A 13,901-nucleotide genomic window follows, 5' to 3' on the forward strand; every position below is an offset into this window, starting at 1 on the left:
ACCCCCCCCCCCCCCGCTTATTCGCCGGCTGGCTGATTCGCCGCAAAATTTTCTCACGAATTGCCCCCCCCCCCCCCTTTGGCCCCTCCCTTGCCACCGGCTGGATCCGCCCCTGGGTGGAGGAATAAAACTCCCCCCACCAACCCGAAACTTTTCTTCCCGAGGACAGAGCCTAGCTGTTCAGCCACCCCACCCCCTATTTTCAAAACGCCTAGTAATTTCATAATTTCAATTTCATTCATTTGTTTTGTATGGTGGCCCATAGCATAATCATGCCTCGAAAACGTAACTTACAATAGCGGACATGAAACTGGAAGGTTCATTAAAAAAATTGTTCACATTCCTTTGACTGAACCTGCAATGGAGGGGGCGTGGTAGTACCTATGACGTAACATACATGCGATGATTTGACAAATCATTTGATCACATGATAGTCATGTGTGTACACACAACAGATAGAGTCGATAGGTCTCCGATCGTCGCATGAATGCATGTAACTTCACACCGATTTTGGACGAGAAACGGTGAGTAGGATAAATTTTAGTCATGTTTATGAACACTTGTGAATTTATAAATATAGATTTGGTACCATTGTCATGTTTTTATCCTGAATTTTTTCAAATATGGAGACTTTTACAGTTACAGTTGGCAGAAACCGCCGGGGAAACCGCATACCGGACATCGCGTCAATGCTGGCCGTCTAGCGCCCGGCCTGTCCCGCAGCAGCCGCTCACACATCGTGTACCGCCGCCTGGCTCCAGCTGCATCTGGTTGCACGTTGGTCTTCATTGTTGTCTGTGCCTGTGGATAACTATTTATCAATGAGCATATTTGTACTTTTGTAATGTTGTTAGTTTGTGTAGATAAGGACAGTCAGTTAGATTAAACTTTAAAGAAAGAAAGAAAGAAAGAAAAGAAAAAAAGGCTAGACTTGATTTCAAGTAGGGGAAGGAAAGAAATGACTGGGATAGACAGTTAGACCCTATATTTTATTGAATCTAATTGTTTTTGTGTTATTTTCTCCTATAGAATCTCCTCTGTCAACTCTATCTTAGTTAAGGGCAATGCTAATCAATTTGTGAACAGCCTGCCCCTTCATGGGGGCATGGAAGGAATACAAACATCTAATATAATTAGTGCTGTAGTCAAACGTTTAACCGTCCAGTATCCGACCGCCCATAGCGGATTCCGTTTTCAATTGGACGGTTTCGTTTTCCCTTTTTTTTTTTTTTTTTTTTTTTTTAAAGTTTTGATTTATGCCCCTCCACCTGGCACTATGCCTGGCAATGTCTCCCCGCTCAGTAATCTGTGTGTTGACTCACCACTCCGAAACTAGAACAAAACTCCAATTTGTCTGTCATCTTGGTTTGAAAGTAATCTTTGTAATAGATCTCAATATGTAGTTTATAATAATAATTCATCCAACTTTTGCACACGGCGTACCACAAGGTTCTATCCTAGGTCCTCTACTGTTTTTAATTTACATTAATGATCTTACACATTCTTCTAAAAATGTAATTGTTACTATTATTTGTGACAAGTTCACAAGCCTTCAAATGCACCTCGCAGTTAAATGAAAGTCCTTTCGCTTTTTCACACGGACCTGGCTTGGGCCGACAGAGTCGGTCAACAACACACAAAAAAAAAAAAAAAAAAAAAAAAAAAAAAAATTTAAATCGTCCGGCTTTGACTGGCGGTTAAACGGAATTGGAGATATCCGTGATGTTACAGCACTAAATATAATGAAAAGATGAAAAGCATGTTTTCAGTTTATTATGCCTTCTATTCTATCAGTAAGTGAAATTTCTTGTTTTGGGAACATTTTTTGTTGGCCCACTTTACAGGCTACACTGAATTTTCTGTTTGTTGCACTGTGTTTTACCACTTTGGTGACACTCAAATGACTCACTTTTATTTTCAAATGTGGGATCCTAGACGTACTAATACATAAGCTATGATTGCAAGCATTTTAAGTCAAAACATTGAATTCAAAATATTCATTTCCTCCTCTATATCTCTCTCTTTCAATCTTTCTTGTCTTTTTGTGTTTAACAGGTGGCACGGGAAAGGGGAAAAAGAGTTTTGATGGATTCTAAGCTTGCAGAGTTATAACGCAGCCTAGATTAACATGGAGAAAATCTTCACTTTGATCATAACCATTGCTCTTGCTGGTTCGCTTGGAAATGGCTATAACGTCACGACGGGGACTGAAAAGCTGATAGTAGAAATAGGAAAGAATGGATCTTTCACAATCACACCAAAAGTGGACCTTCAAGAAACTGCACAGATTGAGCTTTTCAATGATAAATATGAAATAGCAAGTATACCATCTGAGGTAAGCTAGCAACTTTGAAACTACAAAAAAAAGCTACCTCAAACTATTTAATAACTGTACATGTGCAGCTTCAGTTTTACAAATATGATTATTTGTCTAAAAATTTGAATTTAAGGGAGATTTTTAGTATTTTCTACCAATTGCCTAATATTTGAAACACCCTCATAAACCAAATAGAAGTACAAAAGAGGTAAAATTATTTTTGTAGCATATATGAGAGAAAAAATATTTGTGATGATCATTTCAATATTTTTGAATTAGTTTGAGATTCCCTATGTACAGTGTATGATTAAAACACTTCATTATTATTATTATTTCTTTAAACTTCTATTGTAAAGAACATACTTATACATCGTTCATGTAACACCGGTTTGCCATTTCAATATTCTATTTTTGCAATATATACGGTAATTAGGGTTTGATTTGTTAGCAGTCCTTGTTATGTTGTACATGTACATGTAACAGTTTTGTTATTGCATCAGGGATAGACTAGTATAGATATATTGACTGCTATGAGAGGCATCGCTGTTTCTACACTGTATAGGCTCAACAGGGCTTTACCTCCTGATATTACCCCGAGGCATGCAAAAGGTCATATCAGGATGTAACGTCCCCGAGACCCAGTATAGAAACAACTACAGTTGTATGCTTCGAATATTAAAGCAGTCAATATATCTTTTATATACCGAATTTACAAAAAAATCTACAAAGAATTCTGACCTTATCCTTTTCTTGAGTAAAGACTGGTTTAAAACATCACAGCTGGAAAGTTGCCTGAATGTTTGTCCTTTGTTTAACAGTGTAGTAATATGTCTTATATGCATGAGCTACTATATGTACACAGTGACGTACCTGATGTCACAATGCACGTACTGTACAACTTATCTCGCTCATATTTGATCATGGTGGCCCCGACCCAGCCAGTTGTGTTGCTGGTGTTTGTATTCACCTCATAAAACCATTATGTTGATGTTGAACTTTATATCAAAGTGTGCTAGGACTTATTAATGCTTGTTTGACATATACAGCTCCATTATTTAGATATATGAGTGAATTTAAAAGTCTTGAGCTATTGATAAAAATGTAATATTCTTGTTCACGCCATGAGATTTTGGCAACATACATTTTTTAAGGAAGATGCGTGACATACCTACATGTAGCTGTGACTCTTTTATTTTGAGAGGTTGTAATGTCATCTATAATACATTTTATGTGATACTGCTATGAAGGGGTGCACCTATAAATGTACATGTATGGTAAAGTGCATAATCCTGTACATTGTAGTGTACTCATTTCAACTGAATGTGATATCGCAACATGCACAAGATCATTCCAGATTGTGTACATTACGTCAGATTGTATTTGAAATGGAAGTCATTTTTAATGATGTCACAATTGTTACATTGATTTCTTTCATTTATTACCATCCAGGTGGACATACCTTCTAACAGTTCAAGTCCGGTGTCTATCACTGTCTCCAGTCTTTCCGTCGGAGTGTGTCACATATCTATGAACACCACATCTTCAGAGCTAGGAGAGTAAGTACAGTTGTATAATTACCTACTTTCAATACTTCCATGTATTGGGAGCCTTACTTATTTCATGTGACTTTGAATAGCAAAATGAAGAAAGTAGGATAGTTGAAACCCTATGGACAATTTCGATGTAAGTTTTTAATAGTTGTGCCCGAAAAAAAAGAGGCTGCGACTCTAGAGATAGTCCACTGCCTGGACTGTTTCTGTGTCGCGCGCCTAATCAGCTGAGAAAAAAACACACTCTCAAGGCTAACACAGGTGTATTTGGGGGGATCGCTTGATTAGTGTAGTCTTCACGTTCTGTGTGGGATATAAGGAAGGGGAAAAATCTGATAAAAAAAAAAACAAACAGACAGAATCTGGACTACCAACGAGACTGATAGCCTGTGACATGCCTTTGAAAAATTATCAGAAGATTGATAAGACTGACCATGCACCACCTGAAAAATTGTCTGAGGGTTCATCACCAAACCTTATTGTTGGTCCCTTCGGCTGTCAGTCTCAATAGACGTTGGTCTCTTGGACTACTGATCTGCTAGGAAACCCTACAGGAAAGGGACTAGTCTAAACATACCTGCCAACCCGAATAATCCAGAATGTTCTGATTTTCTGGATTTTTAGGACCTACAAATTCTGAATATTTCGATTGTTTTAAATTCCTTTTTTCTTTTTTTTTTGTGCTTGTTTTATCATGTGCCGCGATTTGAGAGTTCACATATTGTGTGCGTTGAATGGCTGCATGATCGAGGAGCAAATTTGTTTTCGCTTTTCTGAATAGATTTACCGCGTATTGCCAGTTACACTGTTGCTGCATACATGTGCTAACGCCTGTTAAGGGTACAGATTTCATATTTTGGAAGGCATACTGTGCTAGTAATTCCTTATTCTTATTTTCGAATGTTGGCAGGTATGGTCTAAATTATGGTGCACTAAATATGATTTATGCCTCTTGGTTTCTTGCAGCTTGTCAGGACTGTTTGTGGAGGTTAATGTGGTCCAGAGCAGTGCATTGTCCATCGTTGTCATAGTGGTCGGCTGGATCTACTTCCTCGCTTGGTCTGTCTCCTTCTATCCTCAAGTCATCCTCAATATCAAGCGAAAAAGGTGAGTTTTACATGAAAAATATAGAAATGTTGTGGTTGTGGTTATTTTACCTGACTGCTAAGAAAGTATAGATGCTTGTTAGTTAGCAACCAGAGCACCAACGGCTGTAGGTCCTCTCCGAAAGACCTAGTATATTTATGCCTTACCAAAGGGCACCAGTGCATCCCCTTGGTTTCGAACCCGGGTCACCGGATTACGAGACCACTGCTCTATCAACTGAGCTATCGCTCCTCCTCAAGCTATCGCGCCTCCTTTTTTTATACAAATTTGGCAGAGGATAAAGTATCTCTTGTTTTGTAACACAAGCTTTTTGGCTCCATGTTTTGGATCATATTGGACACAAACAAATTCTTAACTTCAACCCTGGACCGGTGTACTGGTTCATCAGAAGGTACAAGAGTAAAAATGTTAGATATACTTTTAAGGCTTGGATTTGTTTTAAAAAGAGAAGAAGTATTGTTCATTTACAGTGATTTTTTTATATTACTACCATACTTCTTGGGGGTGTTTCATTAAGAATTTATAGAGACATAAACCCCAAAGTCTCTCTTAAGTGTCCTACTTATGCGAGACTTTAGTCACGAGAGACTAGTCTGTTTCACAAAGCAAAGTCTACACATAAAAGTCTCTTTTAAGTCAAAAATCTCTCGTAAAGTTACGAGAGATCAAGAACTCTCGTAAGTATTCAAAGTCTCTGTTATCTTCTACATATTATCTGATGCTTACCTTTTCAACAAATTTTTCTCCTCAGTGTAATTGGCTTGAACTTTGACTTCTTGGCTTATAATATTACTGGCTTTGTAGCGTACGGTGTCTTCAATGTGGGCATGTACTGGATAGAACCAATAAAGGTGAGTTCATAGTACACCTATTGATACTTATGATGGTGTTACTATTCGCACTACCCTCCGTCTATCCTCTTACTATCCCCACTTGAATCTTCTTCTTCTTCCTCCTTCTTTTCTACGTTTTCCTCTTCTTCTTCCTCTTCATCTTCTTCTTAATCTTATGATCTTACGATCCTCTTTTCTTTACTTTCTCTACTCTACACTATCATCAAGTTCTTGTTCACTTTTCTTTATATCCTTTATATATATAAAATGAGTCAAGGAGATCAAATAAGAATTTTAGAGTTGAATATTATTTTATACAATTTAATAATTCACATTCAGTTCATTAATTTTGATGTCATTTGCTACGAATGTTTTTATATATTGTATTTTACATTTGTAAAACAATGCCCAATTCTTTAGTCCATACCCTATTTGTTCATTGATTGTTTCATAAAGCAAATTCATTTGTAAATCTCAGTGATAGTGATAGGGAGAATAAAAGAGGTACAGTGAGCAAGTTAATAATAAACTTTCTTTGATCAGGTTAATGATTTCTAGCATTGTAAAAATTAATTTATCATTGTGGTTAATTCATAGTATCTACTAATGTGAAGTGTATTAAAATGTATTATTACCCGTATCAGACATCTGAGCTGGTCATTTACAAAACCGTATTGCCCTAGTTTTCACTAGCAGTGGGAACGGAGGGGTATATTCTTTGTATTTTCCTTGGTCTCCCTGCGCGTATTGACTTTGCGTGTAGAGACGAGTGAAAATATACCTTGGTATTTTCCACGGTCTATCTCGTATGCGGGCATCTTGTATTGACCGCGTCGCATTTTCATTGCGCATCTATTATGCGTACGAGAACCTGCGCACTTTGCGCGCACTCTATTGTGACATAATAATCACATTAAATACACACTGTTTGCAGTGTATCGAAAATTTTGTCAAGCACTGGATGCACAGTGTTGGTTTGACAAAGTTTGTTCAGTTCTTGAGATTGTCATGGTGACTTTCTGTATTTGCTCTAGATGTCTAATTTGGATAACAATAAAAATATTGACTGGCTTTACTTTCGGGGGAAATCAGAAATATTGACCGCGCTAAGACCATATTGCCCTCGTCGTTCGACTCGGGGCAATATGATCTGAGCTTGGTCAATATTTCTGATATACCCCTCAAGGCCAGTCAATATTATATAATTATGCAATATGCTATATCAATTCAATTACTATCATCATTCGTTTACAAGATTCTCTCAATTGCACTTGAATAGTGTTCCTGTGAAATATTTCCTGCCAGATATGTCTTTTGGCTAAAAGAATGAACTTTCTTGATTTATTGTTTCAACCTTGCAAATTTCCTTTATTACATTTTATGTCTTTCACTTTATGTAGGATGCATACAAGGCAAAAAATCCATATGGTGTGAATCCAGTGTTATTGAACGATGTCATCTTTACTCTCCATGCTGTGTTGATTACAGCAATCACCATATTCCAGTGCTTTATCTATGAGGTAAGTTCTGTTCAGTCTTCATTTCATTCACAATAAAAGACATTATACATAAAATATGTACACAACACAGAGTAATACCAAAAGAAATCAATGCAGAGCAATTAGAACAAAAACAAATTATAAGAATGAGGGATCAACAAAAAATAGCAAATGGCCTTATAGTATGTTGACCCCAAATTAATGATGCATACATAATTATAACAAACAAACAGACAGACAGACAACAAATCAAAGAAAGAAACAAACATGCATGATTTTACATTTCACATTATGAATACAAACTTAAAAGATGGGATTTATCACAGCGTTTAGAATAATTAAGTGATGGGCTGATTTTTAGTACAGGAGGGAGATTGTTCCTTAGAGGAGAACCTTAACAAAAATATTGAGTTATGGGAAATCAAAGTTCTGACTTGAAGTAAATGATAATTAGATGGAAGCAACTGAGAGGAGGCATGATGGCTCAGTGGTTGAAGATCTGGTCCTGAAACCAGCAGGTCCTTGGTTTGAAACCCCCTTGATACGACATGGTGCCTGATGGATTGTATGAAGGGCAATGTGTTAAGCAAGCAACATAAAGACCTGGGGAAGTTTTAGCTTAGGTCTGCCAAGGACTTTGTGTGATTTCAGTTTGCTACGCATGGTAATCTACCTCCATCTTTTTATTTAGGCAACCGCTGAGAAGGTCGCTCACAACGTACAAAAAGACAAAGGATTAGAAAATTAACACCTCACTTAATACCATGTTTGTAACCGGAGTGTTGGCTCAGTCAGTAGAGCGTCCGCCTCACAACCGGGAGGTCATGGGTTCGATCCCCGCCCCGTCATACCAAAAGACGTTAAAAGATGGGAGTTGCTGCTACCTTGTTTGGCGTTCACCAATAAGGGATAGAGCAACGTAGATCTGGCGCTGCTCAGTGGCTGCCGGGCTCACGATCAATTGGGCAAAAAGAATTTTCATCTCGGTTTAATAAAATTTGGAGTGGACTAAAAGATTATTATTATTATTATTATTATTATTCTCTCTGAATGCCACTCTTCCATTGTGACCTGCTATTTAATGAATTCAGCAAAAATGGATTTTGAAGCATCACATTGTGTGTTTGGTTTATTTTCTGCTAAGACACGAGCTTTGTGCTTCCCTCTTGTGCTGAGAGATAACACTTATGGGATTGTGTTTGGATATCATTGTGTGTGTTATCAGAAGGATAAACATGAATTGTCAAGCCTTTCAAAACAACCTGACATTGTTTTTTTCAAAGCAATGTGTAAGTCATTTGTTCTATCATTCCAGCTTGAAAACTATATTTGTTTGAAATGTAAAGCAGTAAAAATAAGATATTATTGTTGTCAATTTAGGAATAAAGCTAAATTATCTATATATATATATATATATATAGCCTTTACAACTCTTTGGCATTGTTATTATTTCCAATTTTCCTTTTCAAGACAGATGTAACCAGTAAGTGTTTTATCATAAGTCATATTATTGGTATATTTTTATTTGAATTATGAAACAGTAACACACGAATTAGATGTTAATGTTGCCAATTTGAAGAAAAAACTGACTTATCGACATGCAGTCTGTAAACGATCCCTGCCAATTTGTTTATTTATTTTTGTTTGTTTTCATGTAGAAAGTTAATCAACAAGTGTTTATCAATATTCACATCATACCAGCCTATAATGTTTTTTCTTTCTTATAATGAGATTTTATTCATGCCAATTTGAAGAATAACGCTGAATTATCTTTCTGTAAAATTTGTCTGTATTTGCTTTTTCAAGCAGAGAGATAATTAGAGAGTGTCCTTTATTATTTCCTGTATTCTAGCTTGAATAGGACTATTTTGTAAGAATCATGAAGCAGTAAAGATGAGATGTTGTTGTTGCCAATTTGAAGAATAAAGCTGATTTCTTTAGGCCTTAATTATTTTGCAAACAGAGAGGTAGACAGCGAGTGTCCATCATAAGCCGCGTCATCCTAGCTGGCATGTGGCTCTTTGCGCTCATCACACTGATCATCACTGCTGCATCAAGCGGATCTGTCATCACGTGGCTGGAATTCATCTATTACTTCTCCTATATCAAGCTCGGAGTGACTCTCATCAAATATATTCCACAGGTCAGCATTCTATCCCTGGTATATGTGTTTGCCGGTAATGTCAAAGTTATGATAATTATATATCAAATGGGCATGGTTCAAGAGGTCGTGAAGAGATCCCCCCCCCCCCACAAAAAAAAAGAAAGAAAGAAGATTTTTTAAATAAATAAATAAAAACAATGTAAATAAATAAACTTAATGAATAGAAAGTGACTGTGTTTTTATGTTTCGACACTGGTATACTATATTCACCTATATCTAACATTAGATCCAAATGATAATTCTTCAAGAAAAACTTCAAATTCAAGTATTTGTGAGTAGGTTAGTCAATGCATCCATGTTTTTGCATGGGAATCAACCCCAAGATAACATGTTAAAATGTGCATGTATTCCATCATGAAATGAATCGCCATCGTCGTCCTACGAATCATGACTGACCCTTTGTGATCCTATTGATGATGACGTTCCAACCACTTCTATCCTGGGCATAGTGATTAGCTGTGCAAATGTTCATGCCAGTAATCTCTTTTATTCCTTTGGGCCATCAAACTTTTGGCTTACCTCGTTTTCGTTGACCCTCATCATGACCTTGGGTAATGATCTTCTCTAGGTTGTCACCTTCTCTCCTAGAAATGTGTCCAAAATACTGCAACTTGTTCTTATCTATCTTATCTTTGAATCATCTCCACTTTATATTCCACCACCTGATAGGTCTACATGAATTACAGGAGAAAGAGCACAGAGGGTTGGAGTATCGGCAACGTCTTACTAGACTCTACTGGAGGATCGTTCAGTCTGCTGCAGATGTTTCTCATCTCCTACAACAATAGTAAGTTATCAAGGTGGTAGATGACGAGATTAAAGCCTATCTGCATTAGTTTGGCCAGGAGGGATTAGACCTCCCTGCATGTTCACTGACAGGTGGTTATCTCATCAAGTCGGCTCTTACTTAACATAAAAAGGGGATTACGGGGGACCAACGGGTACCGATTAGGCATTGTTTGCTATAGAGAGGGTGCAAGTAGCTATAAGTAGTGCAGTCCCGCTTTAAAGTGAGGAGAACAGAAAGAGCCATAATATGGAAGATGGGTGGTGTGAAATTGTCTGGTAGAAAGATCATAAGGGAGCTCATGGAAAGGTTGGGTCTGAAAGAAACTGGTGGAAGTGGTAAATAGAAGTGGGTTGAGATGGATGGGTCATTTGTTAAGAAGGTAAGGTGATGAATCTGTGAAAAGTAGATATAGATCTTGAAGTGGATGCCCCAAGAGGGAAACGAAGATTAAAGATTTTATGGAACGATATGGTAAAAAGAAAGAAGTAAGGTTGGTCTAAATGAGGAGGATGCTCGAGACAAGAAGTAGAGGGAGGGAGGGTCATCATGTAGTAACCCCTGGTAAAAGGGAAAATGCAGACGTTAATAAAGGAGGATGATGATGATGATGATGATGATAGCACCAACCTGTATCAGGATAACTATCCCTAGACTACCACCCACTAGACAACTATGTGTACTTCCAGAGCACCTAATTTCCTTGGACAGTTACCAACTACCCCACTATCCCAAGTAATATTGGATGTTTATATAGCGCACATATCCACCCTGCAAGGTGCCAAAGGCGCTCCAATTTTACCCCGACTCGGCTAGGCTACTGATTTCGATGCTCACAGCATTCAAGGAATTCCTTTCTACCGGTACCCATTTAACACCTGGGTGGATAGTGGTAAATGTAGACTAATGTCAGATGGTTAACTACTCCTTCTACAAGTATCCCTTATGACAATTACCCTCTGGACAACTACTGGTGTGCCTTTGTGTACCCCCTATAATGCTTACCTTTAGTAAATCCTGTTCTCTTCGATTGAGGGTTGCTGTAATCTGCTGTATGGTACAGGTTGATTGTTTATTTATGTGTATTTATTGGGAACACTTCATTCACATTGTACATGAATACAGTGTATTGTAGTTTTACAATATATATATATATATATATATATATATATATATATATATATATATGAGCATACTAATAATTATACTGCTACTACTTCTCCTACTACTACTAATACTACTACTACTACTACTACTACTACTACTACTACTACTACTACTGCTGCTACTGCTACTACTACTACTACTGCTGCTACCACTACTTCTTCTTCTACTACTACTGCTACTTCTTCTACTAATAATTATACTGCTACTACTTCTACTACTACTACTACTACTACTACTACTACTACTACTACTACTACTACTGCTGCTGCTACTGCTACTACTACTGCTGCTACCACTACTTCTTCTTCTACTACTACTGCTACTTCTTCTACTAATAATTATACTGCTACTACTTCTACTACTACTACTAATACTACTACTACTACTACTACTACTACTACTACTACTACTACTACTACTACTACTACTACTACTACTACTACTGCTGCTGCTACTGCTACTACTACTGCTGTTACCACTACTTCTTCTTCTACTACTACTGCTACTTCTTCTACTAATAATTATACTGCTACTACTTCTACTACTACTACTACTACTATTACTAATACAACTACTACTACTACTGCTGCTGCTGCTACAACTTCTACTACTCCTACTAGTACTATCATCAATGTTGTCATCTTCATCTTTATTCATCAATTTTATTAATGTTATTATCAAAGTCTTTTTTTGTCAATCTTCAACAGATGACTGGGCATCCATCTTTGGTGACCCAACCAAGTTTGGCCTGGGTGTCTTCTCCATTGCTTTTGACATTATCTTCATCATTCAACATTATGTACTCTACCGTGACCAAGCACCCTCGGATTCAAGCGGTGAAAACAAGCCCCTGATGAAAAATGAAGAATATACCAGTTCTGGAAGTATCATCAATGCTCAATAGTCCATGGATTTCTGCATCATATTTTTTAAACTCTTTTTGTACGCACATACATATTGCCATTAGTCACACTGAATTTGCAGAAGTAATATTCATTCCAGATCATCCTCTGGATCTTTTTATCATTGTTGGTCAAACAGCTTGTGAGCGTCAAGTAACGCCCAGCTGGAATGCTCCCCAGGGAGTGGAGATTGTGCACACAGTGTGTGCGGGCAAGCACTGAATCCAATGACCGGGGTAATAGTATATTTGTAAAGCGCTTAGAGACATTTGTATAAAGCGCTATATAAAAATTAAATATTATTATTATTATTTTTTATTGAATTTTAATTAATTTAGCTGATAAAAGAACATTGTGTGTGATTATTGATAGCAGAAGTGGGTTTCAATTTAAATGGATTTTAAATTACACTGTGCAATCCTCGGTGAGGTTCATGTGATTGATGAAGCTTACCTTTTCTGATTAAACAATCACTATGTTGATACAGAACAGTTTCATTGGTTGGGGACTTTGAAATATGCTTAAGGGCAGCTAAAATCAAGTGTTTTGCCAAATCCTCAACGATATGCACATGAAAATATAAGGCAATAGGATGTTGGAACTCAATGGTAGAACATGTTTTTAATGACATCAACTGAGGGTCATTGATAATCAAGTTTTTAGAGTGCTTTCCATCGTAAAGTGTACAAAATATATCTTGGTCTAATACGAAAATCAATATTTTCATGTTACAGTGTATGGGTATTAAAATACAGGACGCTATCTTCTCATTTTCCAAAAATGTTATCTCACTGTTTTTTAAACTACTTGTTTCTTTTTACACTTCACCCTTCTGTGCTATGGCTTGTGAATCCTAACTTTGTAAAAAAAAGATTAATTTTTGAAATCTTTCCTTGTGCAATTGTAATCGTTTTTTTAACCCGTTGACCACTGAATTATCATAGTCCTCATTGGTTTAATACAGAAACACCCGGTTCCAGTAGGAAATGGGCTGAGAAGCAGGTTGTTTTAAAATTTTCCATTCCCTGAATTCAGTATTAAATTCAATTTAGCGTGCTCATGATGTTTTAATCTTTTATAGAAAGTATAATATAAATGGGATATTGAAGATAAATAAACAAAAATCAATGTGATAATATATTTAAATTTGAAATAGAATCAACAATGTGGAAGAAAGGTTTGCCTTTTTTTTATGGAACAACATAAAGTTTCCTATTTGCAACATGGCATTTATGTTTGTATATTTCGTAACATAATCAGATTATAATTTATTTAAATTTGTGTCGAGAGATTCTTAGAAAAAAAGGATCAAGACTTGTGTTCTCTTAACCTGTATTATACACCATTAATAATGCATTTTTATAACACTTTCTGTGCACATGTTTTCAGGAAAGCAATGCAATTATAACTGCTGTTTTCACTATCATACACAACAAATGCATTTGATGAAGATCTACTAAGAATTTGGAAATGTTTGTGTATTTAATCATTTGTCTACATTTTTATAAATGAACTGTAGTTTTCTTTGTTATCTTTACTATACATTATGCTGTGAATGCTTTGGGAACTGGGCTT

General features: G+C 36.7%; 1 protein-coding gene across 1 annotated transcript; it reads left to right on the forward strand.

Moving 5' to 3' along the window:
* Window positions 1-389: 389 nt before the first annotated feature.
* LOC754752 (cystinosin) lies at window positions 390-13,194 on the forward strand. The gene is made up of 9 exons (XM_030996616.1): window positions 390-524; window positions 2,056-2,335; window positions 3,767-3,873; window positions 4,834-4,974; window positions 5,726-5,825; window positions 7,208-7,327; window positions 9,270-9,449; window positions 10,140-10,257; window positions 12,132-13,194. The coding sequence occupies exons 2-9, from the start codon at window positions 2,129-2,131 to the stop codon at window positions 12,326-12,328; spliced, it is 1,170 nt and encodes a 389-aa protein (XP_030852476.1). The 5' UTR covers window positions 390-524; window positions 2,056-2,128; the 3' UTR covers window positions 12,329-13,194.
* The last annotated feature ends 707 nt before the right edge of the window (window positions 13,195-13,901 follow it).

This window comes from Strongylocentrotus purpuratus, unplaced genomic scaffold (genome assembly GCF_000002235.5).
Source record: "Strongylocentrotus purpuratus isolate Spur 01 unplaced genomic scaffold, Spur_5.0 spur5_scaffold_3, whole genome shotgun sequence".
Lineage (NCBI taxonomy): Eukaryota > Metazoa > Echinodermata > Echinoidea > Camarodonta > Strongylocentrotidae > Strongylocentrotus > Strongylocentrotus purpuratus.